Source organism: Gopherus flavomarginatus, chromosome 7, assembly GCF_025201925.1.
Source record: "Gopherus flavomarginatus isolate rGopFla2 chromosome 7, rGopFla2.mat.asm, whole genome shotgun sequence".
In the NCBI taxonomy this organism is placed as follows: Eukaryota; Metazoa; Chordata; order Testudines; family Testudinidae; genus Gopherus; species Gopherus flavomarginatus.
Window position 1 is genome coordinate 55296995 of NC_066623.1, and position 18627 is coordinate 55315621.

An 18627-nucleotide genomic window follows, 5' to 3' on the forward strand; every position below is an offset into this window, starting at 1 on the left:
TATTGACTCACGATTAGTATTAGGTTACAAAAGAGCTGGGAAAGAGAACAAACGGTTGGGCTGATTTGAGGTGGCTTTACCTTGTCAATGATGGACTGCATGTGGGATTTGTGGGACTGATCACCATATAGCAGCGAGGACCACTGATCCGGTGCAATGCGTAAACCTGCTTCCATGGCAATCTGCACAATCTGGGAATCATGTTCCCTTCGCAGAGCTTCATAGGTACGGAACTCCTCCTTCAACTGCATCAGGGAGGAGTCCTCATCACGTTTAGTCACCTGATGGGGAGAAAGTTGCCCATCACAATGAGCCAGGGATAAATCAGATGGCAGTGCCAAGCACGGAGCAAATAAATTCTTAGATTAGTACTAAGTTCCCTCCTCCTCAGACAGTATTAATTACTATCACAATACTACGTAGTAAACACCAACAAATGAGAATGGTTCCTCCTGACTGTAATAAGGGATAAGTGGTCCTATATTAATATATTGAAATGCTATGGAATACATTAACTCAGATGTATAGAACATGATTGACTTGAAGTCTGATTCCAGATGTGTGTGTGTGTGAGAGAGAGAGAGAGAGAGAGAGAGAGAGAGAGAGAGAGAGAGAGAGAGAGAGAGAGAGAGAGAGAGAGAGAGAGAGAGAGAGAGAGAGAGAGAGAGAGAGAGAGAGAGAGAAAGAAAGAAAGAAACGTTGCATTCTAGATTTTTTACACTGGTACCCATCACGATGGTGCTGGAGTTCCTTCACTTCATCTTGGGAATCTCACCAGCAGCAACACCACAATATAATTTCAGTTTAGTCTCCTTTCACTGTAAAATTCATTTTGGTGAATTTTTGTGCAAAGAAGAATGGACATAGTATAAAAACATGGAGTCAGCAGCTTCCCTCATGCAGCTGTGCCAACAAATCTCATCCTTGATGTGCAGCACCCCATGCTATTTTAACCTAACCACCATACATACAACTCAGCCAACATATCCTAGGGTATTCTACCAGCAAGTCTCTCCTAAGCAGACAGAAAATAAAGCTAATTTGTTTGATGGATTTGGTACTGTTCATCCACTATGACCTACTCTGAGCCCAAACTTGCATTTCACTTGCAACTTCAAACCAAATTACAGCCAAAGTCCTGTTCTGTGAGAAGTCTGAACATTTGAGACTTCACAAACGAGACCCATTCTAAAAATACAAGCGTCTTATACATTTAATCATAGAAGCATAGAACTGAAATAGACCTCAATAGGTCATCTAGTCCAGTCCTCTGCACTCAAGGCAGGACTATGTCATAACTAGATCATTCCTAACAAGGTTTTGTCTAACCCCCCGTTCTTAAAAATCTCCTATGAGAGATTCCCTAACTTACCTAGGCAATTTGTTCCCATGGTTAACCATCCAGACAGTTAGGAAGCTTTTCCCAAATGTCCAATCTAAACCGCCCTTGCTGCTTCTTGTCTTATCCTCAGAGATTAAAAGATAACAATTTTTCACCCCCCTCCTTGTAACAACCTTTTATGTACTTGAAAACTTACGTCCCACCTCACTCTTTTCTTCTCCAGACTAAAAAACAAACTTTTTCCAATCTTCCCTAATAGGTCATGTTTTCTAGATCTTTAATGGGTTTTGCTGCTCTTGTCTGGATTTTCTGCAATTTGTCCACATCTTTCCTAAAATGTGGCACCCAGAACTGGACACAATACTCCAACTGAGGCTTTACCAATGCAGAGTAGAATAGAAGAATTACTTCCTGTGTCTTGCTTACAACACTCCTGCTAATACATCCCACAATGATCTTTGCTTTTTTTTTTTTTTTTTTGTATGCGCGCACTCACAATACTGTTGACTCATATTTAGCTTGTTATCCACTATACCCCTAGATCCCTTTCCACAGTACTCCTTCCCAGGCAGTCATTTCCCATTTTGTATGTGGGAAACTGATCATTCCTTCCTCAGTGGAGTACTCTGCATTTGTCCTTATTGAATTTCATCCTGTTTACTTCAGACCATTTCTCCAGTTTGTCCAGATCATTTTGAATTTTAATCCAAAGAACTTGCAACCCCCTTCCAGCTTGGTATTGTCTGCACACTATTAGTGTACTCGCTCTGCCATTATCTACATTATTTATGAATATATTGAGCAGAACTCAATCCAGGAATGATCCCTATGGGACCCCACTCAATATGTCCGTCCAGCTTGACTCCACAACTGATAATGAATAACCACTGATAACTAAATGTATAACATAACTATAAATTCAAAGATGCAAGCAAATAAAAGCCTTCTTTATTTGCACGACAGATTGGTGTGTGGTTCCAAATTTAATGAGGTCTTTTAGCATTTTCTGGGGGTATAACAAGTAAATCTTCCTTGTGTTGTGGAATCTCCAAGCAGAGTTTACTTCATACCTTGAAGCAGGAGGCTCTGTAAAGAAGCTGGACAACATGCCCAATGCTGGTTTTAGAAGCTTGAGGAAACCGTGGCTCCAATCTCTGCACCACAAAGAGAACCAAGACCTTTCGTGACAAAGCAGAGCCATCTTCCAGAGCCAGCAGAACCAGCTTCAGTGCTTCCTCTTGCATTGCTTGAAAATACAAGGCAACAAAAGAAAAGAAAATGAAACACATCAAGAATTATCTTGCATTAATAACATGCTTTCCCTACAAATGGGTGCAGCAGGTAACCGAAAGGGGCAGGGAAAGTCACTCCAAAGCTCCCAGAAGGTAGTGGGGCATGTGGAAGACACTTACAAAACACTCTTGCATTAATAATGGAAGGAGGGTGCAGGAATAGGAACCAGCAAACCAGCTGCCTGAGCACCAAACTTCTCAACTACCTCCCATCCCGCTGCAGTCAGTCAGAGCCCCCCAGCTTGTTGGTCCCATGTTACGGAGCAGCAGATGGAGTGTGTCCGGCCCTCTCTTTTTATGAGCTTAGGAGAAAAAGAAATCCTCAATTTCCAGAGGAGGGCTGAGCTAAGAGAAGAATTCATATCTACTCATCCCTAATGTTCTCCTCACTAGGGCTATGTTCTTGCAAAACAAGAACAAAGAAGAGGCAAACCAGGGATTTTTAAACTGAAATTAAATATGTTTCCTTTTAAAAAGAAACTTATTTAAAATAAATTTTTAATTACCAGAGCCTATATTAAAGCCTAAACTTATTCTAACCTATTACAATTATTTAAGCTAAATTAAAATAATTCAACCACTACATGCTTGCGGACAAAGTTTTAAAGAATTTCAAAATCACTGAACTTGCAGAAGTTTGTTGAAATGCTAGACCAGTTTTTGACAGCAAGTACCTTGACTGCAGGTACAGAGTATTTTAATTCATTTTATTTCAGCTAGTTTAGTTCATTGACTAGTTCACCCAAAGTTGAGAAATCAACTGGGAGACATAAAAGCAGGAAACCTGGTTTTCCTTTTCCAATCTATGAAAAAAATGAGGTACCAGAGAATGGAAATCTACCAGTCCTAAAATCTTGAAGGATGTGATGACTACAAACAATCAGTTCAAGTCACTAGCTACAGATACCTCCTTTGTTTAATAAATCAGTTTTAAATGCAAAAAATGTTTTGATAATCCTTTTCTCTGTTCTATACAAACACATTAAGGTAGTTATATTTAAATTACAAAAATTTAAAAAAAATTATGCACTTTATTATAATTTCCATCCAAATGCAGGTGTACACAAATCACAAGTAAAAATTAAATTTAGTACATAAAAAAACGCACCGTTCACCATTTTCTAACAGAATAAAAACAAAAATTAAGAATATGTACATTAAGCTACAATTAAGGATAAGGTTATGTCACAGAGGTCATGGATTCCATGACTTCCAGAGACTTTTGACATTTTCCACATCAGTCCCTGGATGGTGGGGGACCAGCAGGAGCAGAAAAGTGCAGCCCCTCTCCCCTATCCCAGGCTTCAATCATCCCGTCAGGCCCCTCACCTGGCCCATTATTTTTTTGTAAAAATCAGACAGCACATGGGCTTCTGTGAATTTTTTTTTTTAATTGCCCAAAGCCTGTCCCTGACTTTTACTAAAAATAACCATAACAAAAATCTTAAACTTAGTCATAATTGCTTATATAGCCATGTATAGGTATTGTGTACTCTCCTGGCTAGCAAAAAGTACCACCAAATTTAGTGTAGAAGCTTTATTTAGTTCCAAATCAATATGTTTTAATGGTTATCAACCTCTCTTTCCTAAAGTACAAATGCAAATTACTCACTTAAACGAAGGTTTCCTGCTCACTGATTTAAACCATGGTTAAAGTTAGTGATTTTTAAAATCACTCATTAAAACCTCTTCACAGTGAGGTAAACTACTCTGTCTTCTCTGTTCATGTCAACAACTAAAGACATCAGATTTTTTGTGCTTTGCAAAAACAAAGACAGAATAAGCCCTAAAAATATTTGAAAGGCAATAAAAATCGTTCAAAGTTATCATTAAATCAGAAGACCTACTGCAAAATGTCTGAAGAGAAGCCATCACCCAATAACACTGCCAAGGCAGTTTCCAGCCATCTTTTTTCCCCCCAATCCCTGAATCTTGCTACTGCATAAGAACTCGTCATCTCACTGGTACATACCTGGCCCCAGGAACTGGCAGCCCCTGGCCCTCACTGCAGCCCAGAGGTTGGAAGAGAGTTGCTGGGGATTTTGATGTTGAAGAATGAGCTCTGTGACTGTTCTTTCACCCAGTGACCGTGCTGCACGCATGGCCCTGATCCGTCCTTCTTCCTCTACTAGCTGGCAGTGAACTAGAGTTACAAGCTTCCTCTGCATGGGACGACTTAGCACACTCTGAGTGGTACTATTCAGACCCACACCTTCAGGGAAAAAAAAGCATACAAAGACAGTGAGCTACATTTCTCCTTCTGCAGGATTATCTAAGTGCACTATAGGTATCACATTCCTCTAGCCAAGCCAACTTTCAGCTTCTGTGTTTGGCACTTTAAACATCTTCTAACCAGCTCCAGCTGCACTTCATTTTAGTACATTGAACACTACATCCAAACCTGTCAAAAATGCACTGTGAACTTTGAGAGGTTCATTTCAGGCAGTGCTTGAAGAAAAACAAAAAACAAAAACACCCTAGTCACTAAACAGCTTTACTGCTTCAGCTGCTCATAGCTTTGCCAGGAGACTCAGAATGAGAGTAAAGATAAATTTGTCAAAAACCTTTTAATCAGAGGCAGATATGAAAGATTAAACCCTTCAGCAGGTCTAGAGAAAGTAGCCTGATAGAAATCTTCACTAAAAGGCAAAAAAGTCTGCTCTAAAGAAAAACCCAAGTATTACTAGTACCTACTGTACCACAGACTCACTGATGGGGCCTCATCTCTCTCTCTTATCCTTCATAGCTGTTTCTGGCTAGCAGGTGTCTAACATATAGACATTTACAATCACCGAGACCAGCATACAGATATTTAAACAACGAAGTTCTATTGTTATTACAATTGTTCAAACAGGATTACTCAGATGGATCCAGTTCCTATATAAGGAGATGTGCAATCAGTGTTGGCTAGCTCCAGCCCTCCAGCCTTTAAGAGTCAAGCCACCCTGTTATACTATGACATTGAAGTTGTTCGACTTCCTGTTCCCATCTGCTAGTTGGACAACACAAGTCCAACTTTCCTGGATTGACCCATGGGACGTCAAACAAAATTTTACTTTACCTGTTTCAGGCTATATTTTCGCTACCAAATGGGTTTTTTATGGTGAGATAGTTAAGACAAGACACAGGTGACTTACCTCAATGTATCTAGCGGAGGTCAAAAGTATAAAGGATGACCTTGACTCGCTACATCAAGGTAAAACCTACCAGAGACTTGTGTCACTAAGATTTTACAGCAAGATATCATGCTCTCTCCCTCTCTCTAAAACTTCTACTCTTTTTGCACTGAAGAAATAGCTTTAGTGCTTACAAAACCCATTTCTTTAATAGGACTTGACCTTTTTTCAAGCAGTTTTCACTAGAATTATTTTGATGGTGTAAGGTCTTTTTAAAAGAAGGGATGAACTATTACCTGTTGCCAGTTCTCCCTTCCAAGGAAGTAGGGCAGTGCAAGACTTACCTCTCGCACTGCTGAGTGGTTTGAGGTACAATGCTAGTTCTTCCACACATTTCTTGGCCTCCTCATAATGTTTGGTGTCTTCTGCTCCACTGCACAAAGTAATTGGCTGCTGCTCAGGAACCTGAAAACAGATGAAGGTAAACTTACACACTACAGCGGGGTCGGCAACTTTTCAGAACTGGTGTGCCGAGTCTTCATTTATTCACTGTGATTTAAGGTTTCATGTGCCAGTAATGCATTTTAATGTTTTTAGAAGGTCTCTTTCTATAAGTCTATAATATATAACAAAACTTTTGTTGTTTGTAAAGTAAATAAGGTTTTTAAAATGTTTAAGAAACTTCATTTAAAATTACATTAAAACGCAGATCCCCCGGACCAGTGGCCAGGACCTGGGCAGTGTGAGTGCCACTGAAAATCAGTTCGTGTGCCACCTTCGGCGCATGTATCATAGGTTGCTTACCCCTGCACTACAGTATGCACAGACACACAAAGACACCATACCAAGCTCTTCAGTGTCAAATATTCTCACACCCACCCACCCAAATCTTTCCACAACATTAATGTGGGAACGTGCTCCAGTTTTAGAACCCTTGACATTTCACTTCATCCATGGTATTCTTAACACTTGAAAAGCTTTTTCAGTCTGAAGCTTTTAAAAATTGCTTGATATTAAACAGACTTTTTAGCATCATCACACAATACAATAGTTTCTCTTTACATAGCTAGTTGTATTATATGACAGCACAGGGGCACTTCAGTGAGCTTGGGGCACAAATCAATGTATGCCTTAGAACAAAGTTTAAAAGAAATGCCGAAGCTTGCAATGATTTCAAGCTTACTCAGAATGTGTGGCAACACAACCATTTTGATTTAATGGTTGAAATGATAAAAGCAGAAGACTTATAATCTACTGGAACGTCATCTATTATATCAGATATTAAAGCAACACACCAGTAGTTTCATGATCAGTCTTTGATGATAAAACAAGACACCCCTCTACCCTGATATAATGCAACCCAATATAACATGAATTTGGATATAACGAAGTAAATTAGCGCTCCGGGGGGCGGGACTGCACACTCTGGGGAATCAAAGCAAGTTCGATATAACGCAGTTTCACCTATAACGTGATAAGATTTTTTGGTTCCCGAGGACAGCGTTATATCGGGGTAGAGGTGTATTTAGAAAGGGACACTCAAAGCTAGCAGGCCTAAAATTAGACCTGGTTTGGTTTGCAGCTATGTGCAGATCCACATTGAGGACTTGGCTGCTCTAAAATTTTCTATAGAAAGTCAAATGGTCAAACTGCTGCACTGCACATTAGACTTGTGCCTAAGATGTAACACACAAACTAATGCATGTGATTGCTTTATTTCCTCCCCTAACTTGGATCACTTAAGGCAGTGGGCTCTCAACCTTTCCAAACTATTGTATCCCTTACAGGAATCTGATTTCTCTCAGGCCTGGTCTACACTACGCTGTTAAACCGATTTTAACAGCGTTAAATCGATTTCTGTACTCCTACAAAACGAGAGTAATGCTAAAATCGATATTACTATATCGGATTAGGGTTAGTGTAGACGCAAATCGACGTTATTGGCCTCATTATTTTACAGTAGCTATCCACAGTGCACCGCTCCAGAAATCGACGCTAGCCTCGGACCATGGATGCACACCACCGAATTAATGTGCCTAGTGTGGACGCGCACAATCGACTTTATAATATCTGTTTTATAAAATCGGTTTAAGCTAATTCGAATTTATCCTGTAGTGTAGACGTAGCCTCACATACCTCAAGTTTCACCTCACTTAAAAACTACTTGCTTACAAAATCAGATATAAAAATACAAGTGTAACAGTACACTTGCTGAAAAATTGCTTACTTCCTCATTTTACCATACAATTATAAAATACATCAACTGGAATATAAATATTGTACTTGTATTTCAGTGTATAGTATAGATCATAGAATACCAGCGTTAGAAGGGACCTCTGGAGGTCATCTAGTCCAACCCCCTGCTCAAAGCAGGACCAATCCCCAAACAAATAGATTTTTGCCCCAGATCCCTAAATGGCCCCCTTAAGGACTAAACTCACAACCCTGGGTTTAGCAGGTCAGTGCTCAAACCACTGAGCTATCCCTCCCCCCTCACATAGAGCAGTATAAAGTCATTATCTGTATGAAATTTTAGTTTGTACTGACTTCTCTATTGCTTTTTATGTATCCTTTTGTAAAACTAGGCAAATATCTAGATGAGTTGATGTAGCCCCTGGAAGAACTGTGTACCCCTGGTTGAGAACCACTGACTTAGGGCTACTGTCATTTTTAGTTTAGGGAAATAATGATAACGGCACATGTATCAGGCCACACTTGGAAAAAGGGCCAGACTATAAACCCAGTAAACAACTAGTGACTTTGTGCTAGGTGTACGTATACACACACACACACACACACACACACACACACACACACACTCTATCAGCATAAGTTATCAGTCGAATACCACAATACGTTAGCTGTTGTGTTTTGTTTTTTTTAAAAGCGTTAGGAGGAGGCATTCATTTCTTTTTTCAGCTAATACATCAGATATCAAAACCACCCAAGGGATACTGAAATTTTTTCTGGCTTTGATACGGTTTCTTTATTGGGGAGGATCTTTAAACCTGAATGAGATTTTAGTGTATAATCATACTGATGTCCAAATATTTTTGACAATATGATGTGTTTTCTCAACTTAAGTTTGCATTTGCATTTAAAAAAGTATTTAGTTACACAACATTCACAATGCATTTATTTTTTGTTGTTGGTTAAAATAAAAAAAATTAAGCTGTTTTATAGAGCTGAACTTCTATTATCCAAACCTAGTTTACGCAGTATAGCGTAATGCGTGTGCGCACACACTTAAGACAAGTTCAATCCTGGTCTCCAGGCTTCCTCAGACTACTACTACTACTACTATACTGGCACTGCAATCTACCTCCTCCCCTCCCAGCAAGAATCTTAGCTATAACTTTCTCATACAATTTCCTTCCTATCTGAGTGAAAGAGTGCTTTAGAATGAAATGTTTTTACCACTTTAGTCAGTGGTCACTACCATAAAATGCTACAATAAGACTGACCCCAGACTGCCTGTATCCCAAATCTCTAAACACCAGTTTAACCAACATCTTCAATATTAACCATCATTCTAATACTATTATGTTTCCCTTACAAAGCCTCTGTCATTGTAACAATCTGCTTCTGTTTGGGAAAGTACCCAAAAAGAACTCGACTAACCATGTGCATCTATCTACATTTGTGCTGAGGCTAGCCACTCTACAGCATCCTTACTGTAAGATTACAGCGTGCATGTTTCCATTTAACTCAGCTTCACTCAGTCTAGGGACTATGGCACAACGTGAAATGCAACAAAATCATTACATTTAGCAGAAAGATGGTTTGGAATAGGCGTGAGACAGGAACACAGTGGTCAGCAATGGATTTATATCCTGGATCAGAGTAGATTTAGCATGCATTCACAGCGTTGGTTAGGAATGCTATACACAGCACAACTGGTCTAGTGAGAGACCAGGACTGTCTAGGCAACCAACTAGAAAGCTTTCCCCAGCCCCAAATAGTACAAAAACAAACAAAAAACTAACATAAGAAAAGCTCCCCAAAGGCAAGTAAAGCTACACAATGAACATGATACCTAGACATTCAATCTCTCTGTTTCTCCCCTTCCTACTGGAAAACTCAGCTTGAAATGTAGAATCTCTTTTAAATTTCACTTTTTGCAAAGTAACTGCTAAGTGTGAGAGAGAGAACCTGGCAGTCTGACAGACAGTGAAAGGCCCCATACTAAGGGAAACTTGAGTTAGAGCAAGTCTACACTTAAAACGCTACAGTAGCACAGCAGTAATGCTTCAGTGTAGACATTCCCTACAGCAACAGGCGGGGTTTCTCCCAGTGAGGTAATTAACTACAGTGTTGAGAGGTGGTAGCTAGATCAATGGAAGAATTCTTCTGTCCACCTAGCACTGTCTAAGGGCATGTCTTCACTGGCAACGTTAAAATGATGCCATGGCAGCTCTTTAACATGGCTTGTGTAGTTGCGGCACAGCTCTCCCAGTGCTCTTAACACACACTCCACGAGTGGAATAGCTACCAGGGCTGGTGCACTGTCTGCACTGGCGCTTTACAGTGCTGCAACTTGCTGCACTCAGTGTGTGTGTGTGTTGCGGAAGTTGCAGCGCTGTTAATTGCCAGTGTAGACAAGCCCTAAGTCACTTATGTTCAGAGCACTTTGAGTTTCCTATCTGTAAAGTTAGCAATTCCCCACTTTATTCACACCCTATATTCCTTAGTGCTTGCAAAGCACTTTAGATCCTCAAAATATATAGCACTGAAGCATTATTTGATTTTCATCTTCATCAAAACATTCTATTACCTCATTTCCCTATCCCCTCCCCAAACCCACCAGGGCTCAGAGTGCAAATTAGTCTTGGATAATACTTTAGTCCTACAAGAGAGCTAGTTAGTTTAAGGAAAGGCAGGCAAAATACCAAGGATATTTTGGAGCTTTAAATGTGCCCTTATTTTCCATGCATCTTCCCCTACAATGAATAATACTGAGAATGACACTGGAACGTAATCCATAAGCATAAGCAACTGCAGTTGCAGGCAGAAGTTGGTTATGATGAAATATATGGGGTGAGGACTGAAAAAGGATGCTAAGGATACATTTCACAGCAGGCTGAGATCAGCTACAAGATTCTGAACTGATAATTAAAAAAAATTGTTTTGGGGGAGGGGTACCAGCCTCATCCTTTACAGCAGTGGTCCCCAAACTTTTCAGGGTCAAGCCCCAACTTACCTCATCCATGCTCCCTGCCCACCAGGAGCTGGGGTTGCAGCTTCCGAGATGAGATGTGGACATAAGCACGGGTACTAAGGGTATGGCGGGTGCTGCAGCTGCCCCAGCTGCTAGTTCCAGCCTCGACCCCGCTTACCCCTATCCGGGGCTCCCCCTCCCAGAGACATGGCTCTACTCTCAGCCCCAGCTGAGGGAGGGGGGCACAAACAGGGGGAAGGTGGCTGGCTTTCAGCATTCCTGCTATTAAAAAATGTTGCAGTGCCAGTGGATTTGGACAAGGGGTAAGGTGGCTGAGGCTAGGGGTGGTCTGCGGCCTGGAGTGGGGACCAGGAACGGAGCTGCAGCTCAGGGGCCGGTAGCTGGGCGGCACTCCCTCCTCATCTTCTGGGGGGGGTGGCCTGGGCCCCATTGAGCCCCCTGAATGTTTCTCTGTACTCCCCGAGGGGAGCACGCCCCACAGTTTGGGGACTTCTGCTTTACAGTAACTCTCATATTAAAAGAGTTTAATTGCACAGAAAAAAGATATACTATGCAAAGGCATAGTCAGTTTTCTCCAATTCCAGCTGTCAGCCTCCCTGTCTCTCCTCCTAACTCCTCCCCCCTTTCAAACAGATGCACATTTTGGTTCATGGCAAGAAACTCTACTCAAAGCTTTAAGTTCCTGAAATGTGCCAGGCAGTGTTCCTCAGCACAGAATTCCCTCTTAAAGGAGCTCAACTTACTGATGAATTTCAATACAACACCTCCAAATATGATGGTGTGAGCTCTCTAGTTGTACATCTTTCCCTCTTTAAACATTTCTGTACTTCAATTTTGCACGTTCTTTTAAACACAAAACACTGAAAGAACTGCACACAGTAAAGCTTTTATAATGTTTCATTCTGAACAAAGAGGGTAGAACTCTACCCATTTATTGTCTTCCACAGGGCTTGTGAAAACAAAGTTTTACATTCACACACAGCATTTCATTTTTCCGACATAGCCTGCTGTACAACCAATTTAACTGATGACACTTAAGAAAAATCCACCTCTGGAGAAAGAGGGCATCAATCTGGAAGAGAAAGCTATCCATTATGAGTACCCCGCCTGCTATGTTGTCACATTCATTCCTGCTACATCTAGTGTATGGAACTATACTTAGCCCATCAGGAACTGGACTGAATAAGAAACTAACACTTGACATGTCGATTCTAGTTTACTTTGGCCATTTGATGTCACCTGTTTGGAATGTGCACATTGCAGTTTCATGTGTCACAGAAAAAGGCAGGAGGGCAGAGAGACTGTATGTCAAAGCAGGGACTGTATAACCTCAAACGACCCATCTGGTAGATATTTAAAATGACTATCAGAGTAAGCACTGAAGGGATACTTAAATAAACCACTTTGACCACCTTAAGAATTTCTTCTCTATTTTAAGTTTTTAAAACAAAGAAAAATGTATACTCTCCACCACCACAAAAGCACAAAGTATAACAAAAAAAACAGTGTGTTCTTTTAATGCCTGGGCTGTATGTGTATCAGTTAGCACATTATTCCCAGAAACACATACTATTCTGCTTATTTCACCAATGATGCTGGTACACAAACAGGCCAATCTGACCCATCTGTTTTAAGTGAATCCTGTCATTACTTGTACTCTCCTTAAAAGAGTTTTGCTTCTTAAAATTATTATTTTTTTAAATATGCAGGAACGAACCCAAGAAAATAAACAGTTATAAACTGGCAATCCCTTACAAAAGTACTAAACTGAAAGAAGGGGCTCCTTTTCCACAGATACAAATTTTAAGTGTCTCCTGCATCACTTCCTTCTACAATTAAACTTCAGCTTTCTGGATTTCATGCTTCTCTTTTTAAGACATTAGACATACAGGGACTGAAACGCAGAAGATTTACAAGAAGTGACGGGAGGGTCAAGCAAAGAGTGTTAACCGGGAAGTGGAAGCCAGAACAGCGCAGTATGAGACTATGAAGGCTGGCAAAAATACTCCTGAGTGACATATACTTCATAATCATGTTTTGTTGATCCCAGCTCAGTTTTGTGGAGATGTGCCAAAGAGAACACACCCTTTCAGTATGAAAGAGCTCAAAGTGTTTGTAGCCTCTCTCAAATGCCCTCTTTCTAAGGGTATGTCTACATCTACAATTTTGCAGCGCTGGTTGTTACAGCTGTATTAGTACAGCTGTATAGGGCCAGCGCTGCAGTGGCCACACTTACAGCAACCAGCGCTGCAAGTGGTGTTAGATGTGGCCACATTGCAGCGCTGTTGGGCGGTTTGCAGGGGGGTTCGGGGAACGCGAGAGCACACCGCGGGGAAGCAGGTCTCCTTCCCCGGTGTGCTCTCGCGTTCCCCGAACCCCCCCCGCAAGCAGGTCTCCTTCCCCGCGGTGTGCTCCGGTGTTCCCCGAACCCCCCCGCAAGCGGGTCTTCTTCCCCGCGATTTGCAGGGGGGTTTGGGGAACGCGAGAGCACACCGCGGGGAAGGAGACCTGCTTGCGGGGGGTTTCGGGGAACGCGAGAGCACACCGCGGGGAAGGAGACCTGCTTGCGGGGGGGTTCGGGGAACGCGAGAGCACACCGCGGGGAAGACCTGCTTCCCCGCGGTGTGCTCTCACGTTCCCCGAACCCCCCTGCAAACCACGGGGAAGGAGACCTGCTTGCGGGGGGGTTCGGGGGAACGCGAGCGCACACCGCGGGGAAGGAGACCTGCTTGCGGGGGGGTTCGGGGAACGCGAGAGCAAACCGCGGGGAAGGAGACCTGCTTGATTACCGGAGAGGCTTCCTCAGGTATGCTGGGATACCTGCTTATTCCACGGAGGTCAAGAAAAACGCTGGTGAGTGTCTACACCTGATGACCAGCGCTGGATCACCAGCGCTGGATCCTCTACACCCGAGGTTCGACCGGGTGTACGGCCAGCGCTGCAAACAGGGAGTTGCAGCGCTGGTAATGCCCTGCAGATGTGTACACCTCCTAAGTTGCAGCGCTGTAACCCCCTCACCAGCGCTGCAACTTTGTGGTGTAGACAAGGCCTAAGGGTATGTCTACATCTACAATTTTGCAGCGCTGGTTGTTACAGCTGTATTAGTACAGCTGTATAGGGCCAGCGCTGCAGAGTGGCCACACTAACAGCAACCAGCGCTGCAAGTGGTGTTAGATGTGGCCACACTGCAGCGCTGTTGGGTGGTTTGCAGGGGGGTTCGGGGAACGCGAGAGCAAACCGCGGGGAAGGAGACCTGCTTGCAGGGGGGTTCGGGGAACGCGAGAGCAAACCGCGGGGAAGGAGACCTGCTTGCAGGGGGGTTCGGGGAACGCGAGAGCACACCGCGGGGAAGCAGGTCTCCTTCCCCGCGGTGTGCTCTCGCGTTCCCCGAACTCCCCCGGCAAGCAGGTCTCCTTCCCCGCGGTTTGCTCCGGTGTTCCCCGAACCCCCCTGCAAACCGCGGGGAAGGAGACCTGCTTGCAGGGGGGTTCGGGGAACGCGAGAGCAAACCGCGGGGAAGGAGACCTGCTTGATTACCAGAGAGGCTTCCTCAGGTATGCTGGGATACCTGCTTATTCCACGGAGGTCAAGAAAAACGCTGGTGAGTGTCTACACCTGATCACCAACGCTGGATCCTCTACACCCGAGGTTCGACCGGGTGTACGGCCAGCGCTGCAAACAGGGAGTTGCAGCGCTGGTAATGCCCTGCAGATGTGTACACCTCCTAAGTTGCTGCGCTGTAACCCCCTCACCAGCGCTGCAACTTTGTGGTGTAGACAAGGCCTAAATAGTCAATGTGCCCTGCATTTGAGAAAGATTAGGGCAAAGTGGTAGCCTTCTTAATGTTCAAGACAAAAGTTAAGAACAGTTATTATATTACAGCAATGGTTAGAAGCCCCAACCAAGATCACAACCTCATAGTGCTAGGCACTGTAAATATGCATTGAGACAGACAGTCCTTGCCCTGAAGAGCTCAGAATCTAAAAAAAGAGAGGGAGAGAAAGAAAACATCCTCTTTTACAAGAGGCTCAGAGAAATTAAGCCAACTGCCCAAATTCAGATAGGAAGTCTGACACAGAGCCAGAAGTTTAACCCCAATTTCCTGAAACCCAATCCAGTGCCTTAATCATAAGACCATCCTTCCTTTCTAAAATACCTCATCCAACTGAAACTATAGTGCAATAATCAATTAGAATGTAGCTAGAATTAGCTCAGTGGTTTGAGCAGTGGACTGCTAAACCCAGGGTTGTGAGATTAATCCTTGAGGGGGCCACTTAGGGATCTGGGGCAAAATCAGTACTTGATCCTGCTAGTGAAGGCAGGGGGCTGGACTTGATGACCTTTCAGGGTCCTTTCCAGTTCTACGAGATAAGTGTATCTCCATATATTATAATTTCCTTAACATTCTTAAACCTAGCAAAGATTGCCATGGAATCTTTAATACTTAAGTGGTCAGGACACTGCCATTTTCCATCTCATCAAAAAGGATTTTGTTTTTGGTGAAGCATTTAAAATAAAATAAAGCACAAGCAAAAGTCATTAAAGTTTCCTCTTAAAACACACACACACACACACACACACACACACACACACACCAACCACACTGTCCGAACAATTCACCTGAAAGCCTCCCAATACACTCGGCAACACCCAGCAACAGCAGTCATGTTAAAAGTCCACCTTGGAAGGTCTATTATCATCAAGTGTTAGTTTTCTAGACCAATGGACAGATGAAAACTTGAAAGTAGCATTCACTATATTTTCCACTCTTGTATCCATGCCCTTGATTTGCACAACAGCACTCCCTGCAAGAATCACCATCATAAATCTAGATACTTGGCCACAGCTGATACATCCTTCTCAGGAAATGCCCAGGCCTGGAAAATACACAATACTTAAATGAATGTCCCTATTAGGGTTGTCAATTAATCACAGTTAACTCACGCGATTAACTCAAAAAAATTAATTGCGATTAACTGCAGTTTTAATGGCACTGTTAAACAATAGAATATCAATTGAAATGCATTAAATATTTAGATGTTCTTCTACAATTTCATATATATGGTATTCTGTTATTGAAATCAAAGTGCAGATTATTTGTATGAGGTGAATTGAAAAAGTGCTATTTTCTTTTATCATTTTATAATTAAAATATTTGTAATAAAAATAATGTAGTGCAATCTCTTTATCCTGATGCAGATTTTTCTCTTACATAACTGCACTCAAAAACAAAACAATGTAAAACTTCGGAGCCTAAAAGTCCACTCAGTCCTACTTCTTGTTCAGCCAATCGCTAAATCAAACAAGTTTGTTTACATCTACAGGAGATAATGCTGTAATACTATTTCTTCTGTTTTTTTACAGTGCAATTACTTGTAATCAAAAAATATAAAGTGAGCATTTTACACATTTTGTACTGTTTTGTAATTGAAATCAATTTGAAAACGTAGAAAACATCCAAAAATATTTAAATAAATGGTATTCTACTATTATTGTTTAACAACACAATTAATTACAATTAAGTTCTTTAATTGCTTGACAGCTCTAGTTCCTATATAACTAAAAAAAGATTAAAGGATTTTAATGTGCTTTGCAAACATTAACGAAGCCTAATGACAGCTTTTCTGAAGTAGCAGCATACATGTTACAGAAAGGGAGACAGAGCCAGCAACAGAGTAAGCAACCTATCCAGCATCCCAGATTTCCTGACTTTGCCAGTGATTCAGATAATTACATCAGAAGACTAAAAATCAGGTTAACAGATACTAACAGGAAACCCATAAGTGGGTACACCAGCTGAGAAACCAAAAAGAAAAAACGTAGCAAAATCCCATAGAGGCTAGTACATGGCACAGGAGACAGTGAAAAGGAGCAACCTGCTCCCTTCACCCTCCTTCTGTAGTTGCACCGCCTCCAACTTCTATGCACCCGCAATACAGCTCATCAGCGCACACACACACACCACTCTCTCACAACTACAGCTCCTCTCATCTTCCCTTAGTGGGAAATGGCATGTCAGGAGCAACTTTCTGCTGCTTCCTAAACAGAAATGGGTGGATAGGAGAGGTGAAAAGGAAGAATCCCCTGCCCATCCTCAGTATTCTCTCCCTTCAACACCCATCCAGGCCCTTCCTTCCCCCATCCCGGCTCACCACTCAGAAGCCAGACAGTTTTTTGAAAGACCCCACCCAATCTCACAATGCTTTATGACCACAAAGTACCATAGGCTTGTGTTGGCCACAGACAGAAATCATGAATGATTTAAGCCCCAGGTAGAAGAAGGTTAAGAACTACTATAATAAGCAATACTAACTCAGCACACTGTAGGCCCGAAACCTGCAACTGGTAAAGCCACACAGGTATTTCTCTGCTCTATATCCATTATTAGTTCCACAATTTTCATTCACTTGTTCTTGCCTTAAAAAAATGCAAGGAAAAACTAAGTAAGAGCAAAAAAGAAAGATGTGCGTTGTTACCTGAGCCCCCACTAGCTGCAACAAGGCTGAGTTCACAGGGAGGAGATCAATATCCGTATTGATAGTGGTCTGGTCGAAGGGGCATGCCTTACGGTGGAGCTTGTTGAGGCACATCTTGCAGACAGTGTGGCCGCAGCCCAAGCTGATGGGCTTCCGGATCGTTTCGTCAAAAGTTTGTGTGCAAATTGGGCAGGAGAGAAAATCCGTCCATTGCGGAGCTTGTACAGGCATTGTTTCAGAAGTTAATTCACAAGACAAAATCTAAAGCACAGATTCCACTGGAATCAAAATCTTTGACAAAAATGTTTGTTTTTAAATATCTTCTGTAAGTACAGACAGCCAGCACAGAGTGTGAAACATAACCTGGAAGGAAAGAAAAAAAAATCAAGTTAGCCCTCTGTACTGCAAGAGGTATTTTAAATCCTTCATGTTATTAAGCTAATTCTTGAAGATGGACTGCCCTAGTCGAAGTGGGAGTGCAATTCAGTATTTAGAACAGGGAACTGAGCCATGACCTCTGTTATATTGACAGCTTGGTCAAGTCACATAAACCCCTCAGTTTTTACATAGTTGTAAAAATGGGAATAATTATCTACCTTATGAATAAAGCTGGATAAATTGATATTTGCAAAGATAAAGGTCATGAAAAATAAATTGAGCAAATCAATATACAGATGCTCCTTAGGTTATGCAAACCCGCACTCAGGGGGAAAATTCCTGAAGTGGGTTTTTTTGTTTTTGGTTTTTTTGGTTTTTTTTTTAAGGGGGAGGGAGGGGGCGGTCAGCATAATTGTCAGGTATACGTCCCCAACTTATGCAAGGAAGAGAACGCTTGCATAAGTTCGGGAGCATCTGTAAACCAAGTTTTAATCAAATAAATGTCAACATAAGGTTTTCCACTGGTTTATGGATTTAAAAACACACCTGCCGTTAAACTGACACAAAGTTGTTTAGACAAGGCTTGATCTAAATCCCTTTGAAATCAATGGAAACGTTCTCATTGAGTTCAACTGGCTTGAGATCAGCCACAAAATGAAAATGCAAAAAAAACAAAAACAAAAAAACAAAAAAGCACAGTAACATGCGCACCTGGAAAACACGACTAGCAACAAACTAATTCAACAGTCTAAGAAATGAGAACATAGCCTGCACTAATGACGTGACCCAAATATCAGGTAAGAGTCATAACAGTCTATGCATGTTTTCAAAAAGAATTTTCCTC

The 18627-nt window shown here is 42.0% G+C and overlaps 1 protein-coding gene across 8 annotated transcripts in view; it reads right to left on the reverse strand.

Moving 5' to 3' along the window:
- RC3H1 (ring finger and CCCH-type domains 1) overlaps positions 1-18627 on the reverse strand; it is a 111835-nt gene that overhangs the window by 35781 nt on the left and 57427 nt on the right. For all 8 annotated transcript variants that reach the window (XM_050963007.1, XM_050963012.1, XM_050963011.1 and 5 more), the window contains 5 exons: positions 17406-17768; positions 6095-6215; positions 4607-4846; positions 2413-2588; positions 81-281 (listed from right to left, as the gene is read on the reverse strand). In XM_050963007.1, coding sequence (XP_050818964.1) covers positions 81-281; positions 2413-2588; positions 4607-4846; positions 6095-6215; positions 17406-17636 — 969 coding nt within the window. In that variant the 5' untranslated portion in view covers positions 17637-17768. The remainder of the gene's footprint in view (positions 1-80; positions 282-2412; positions 2589-4606; positions 4847-6094; positions 6216-17405; positions 17769-18627) is intronic.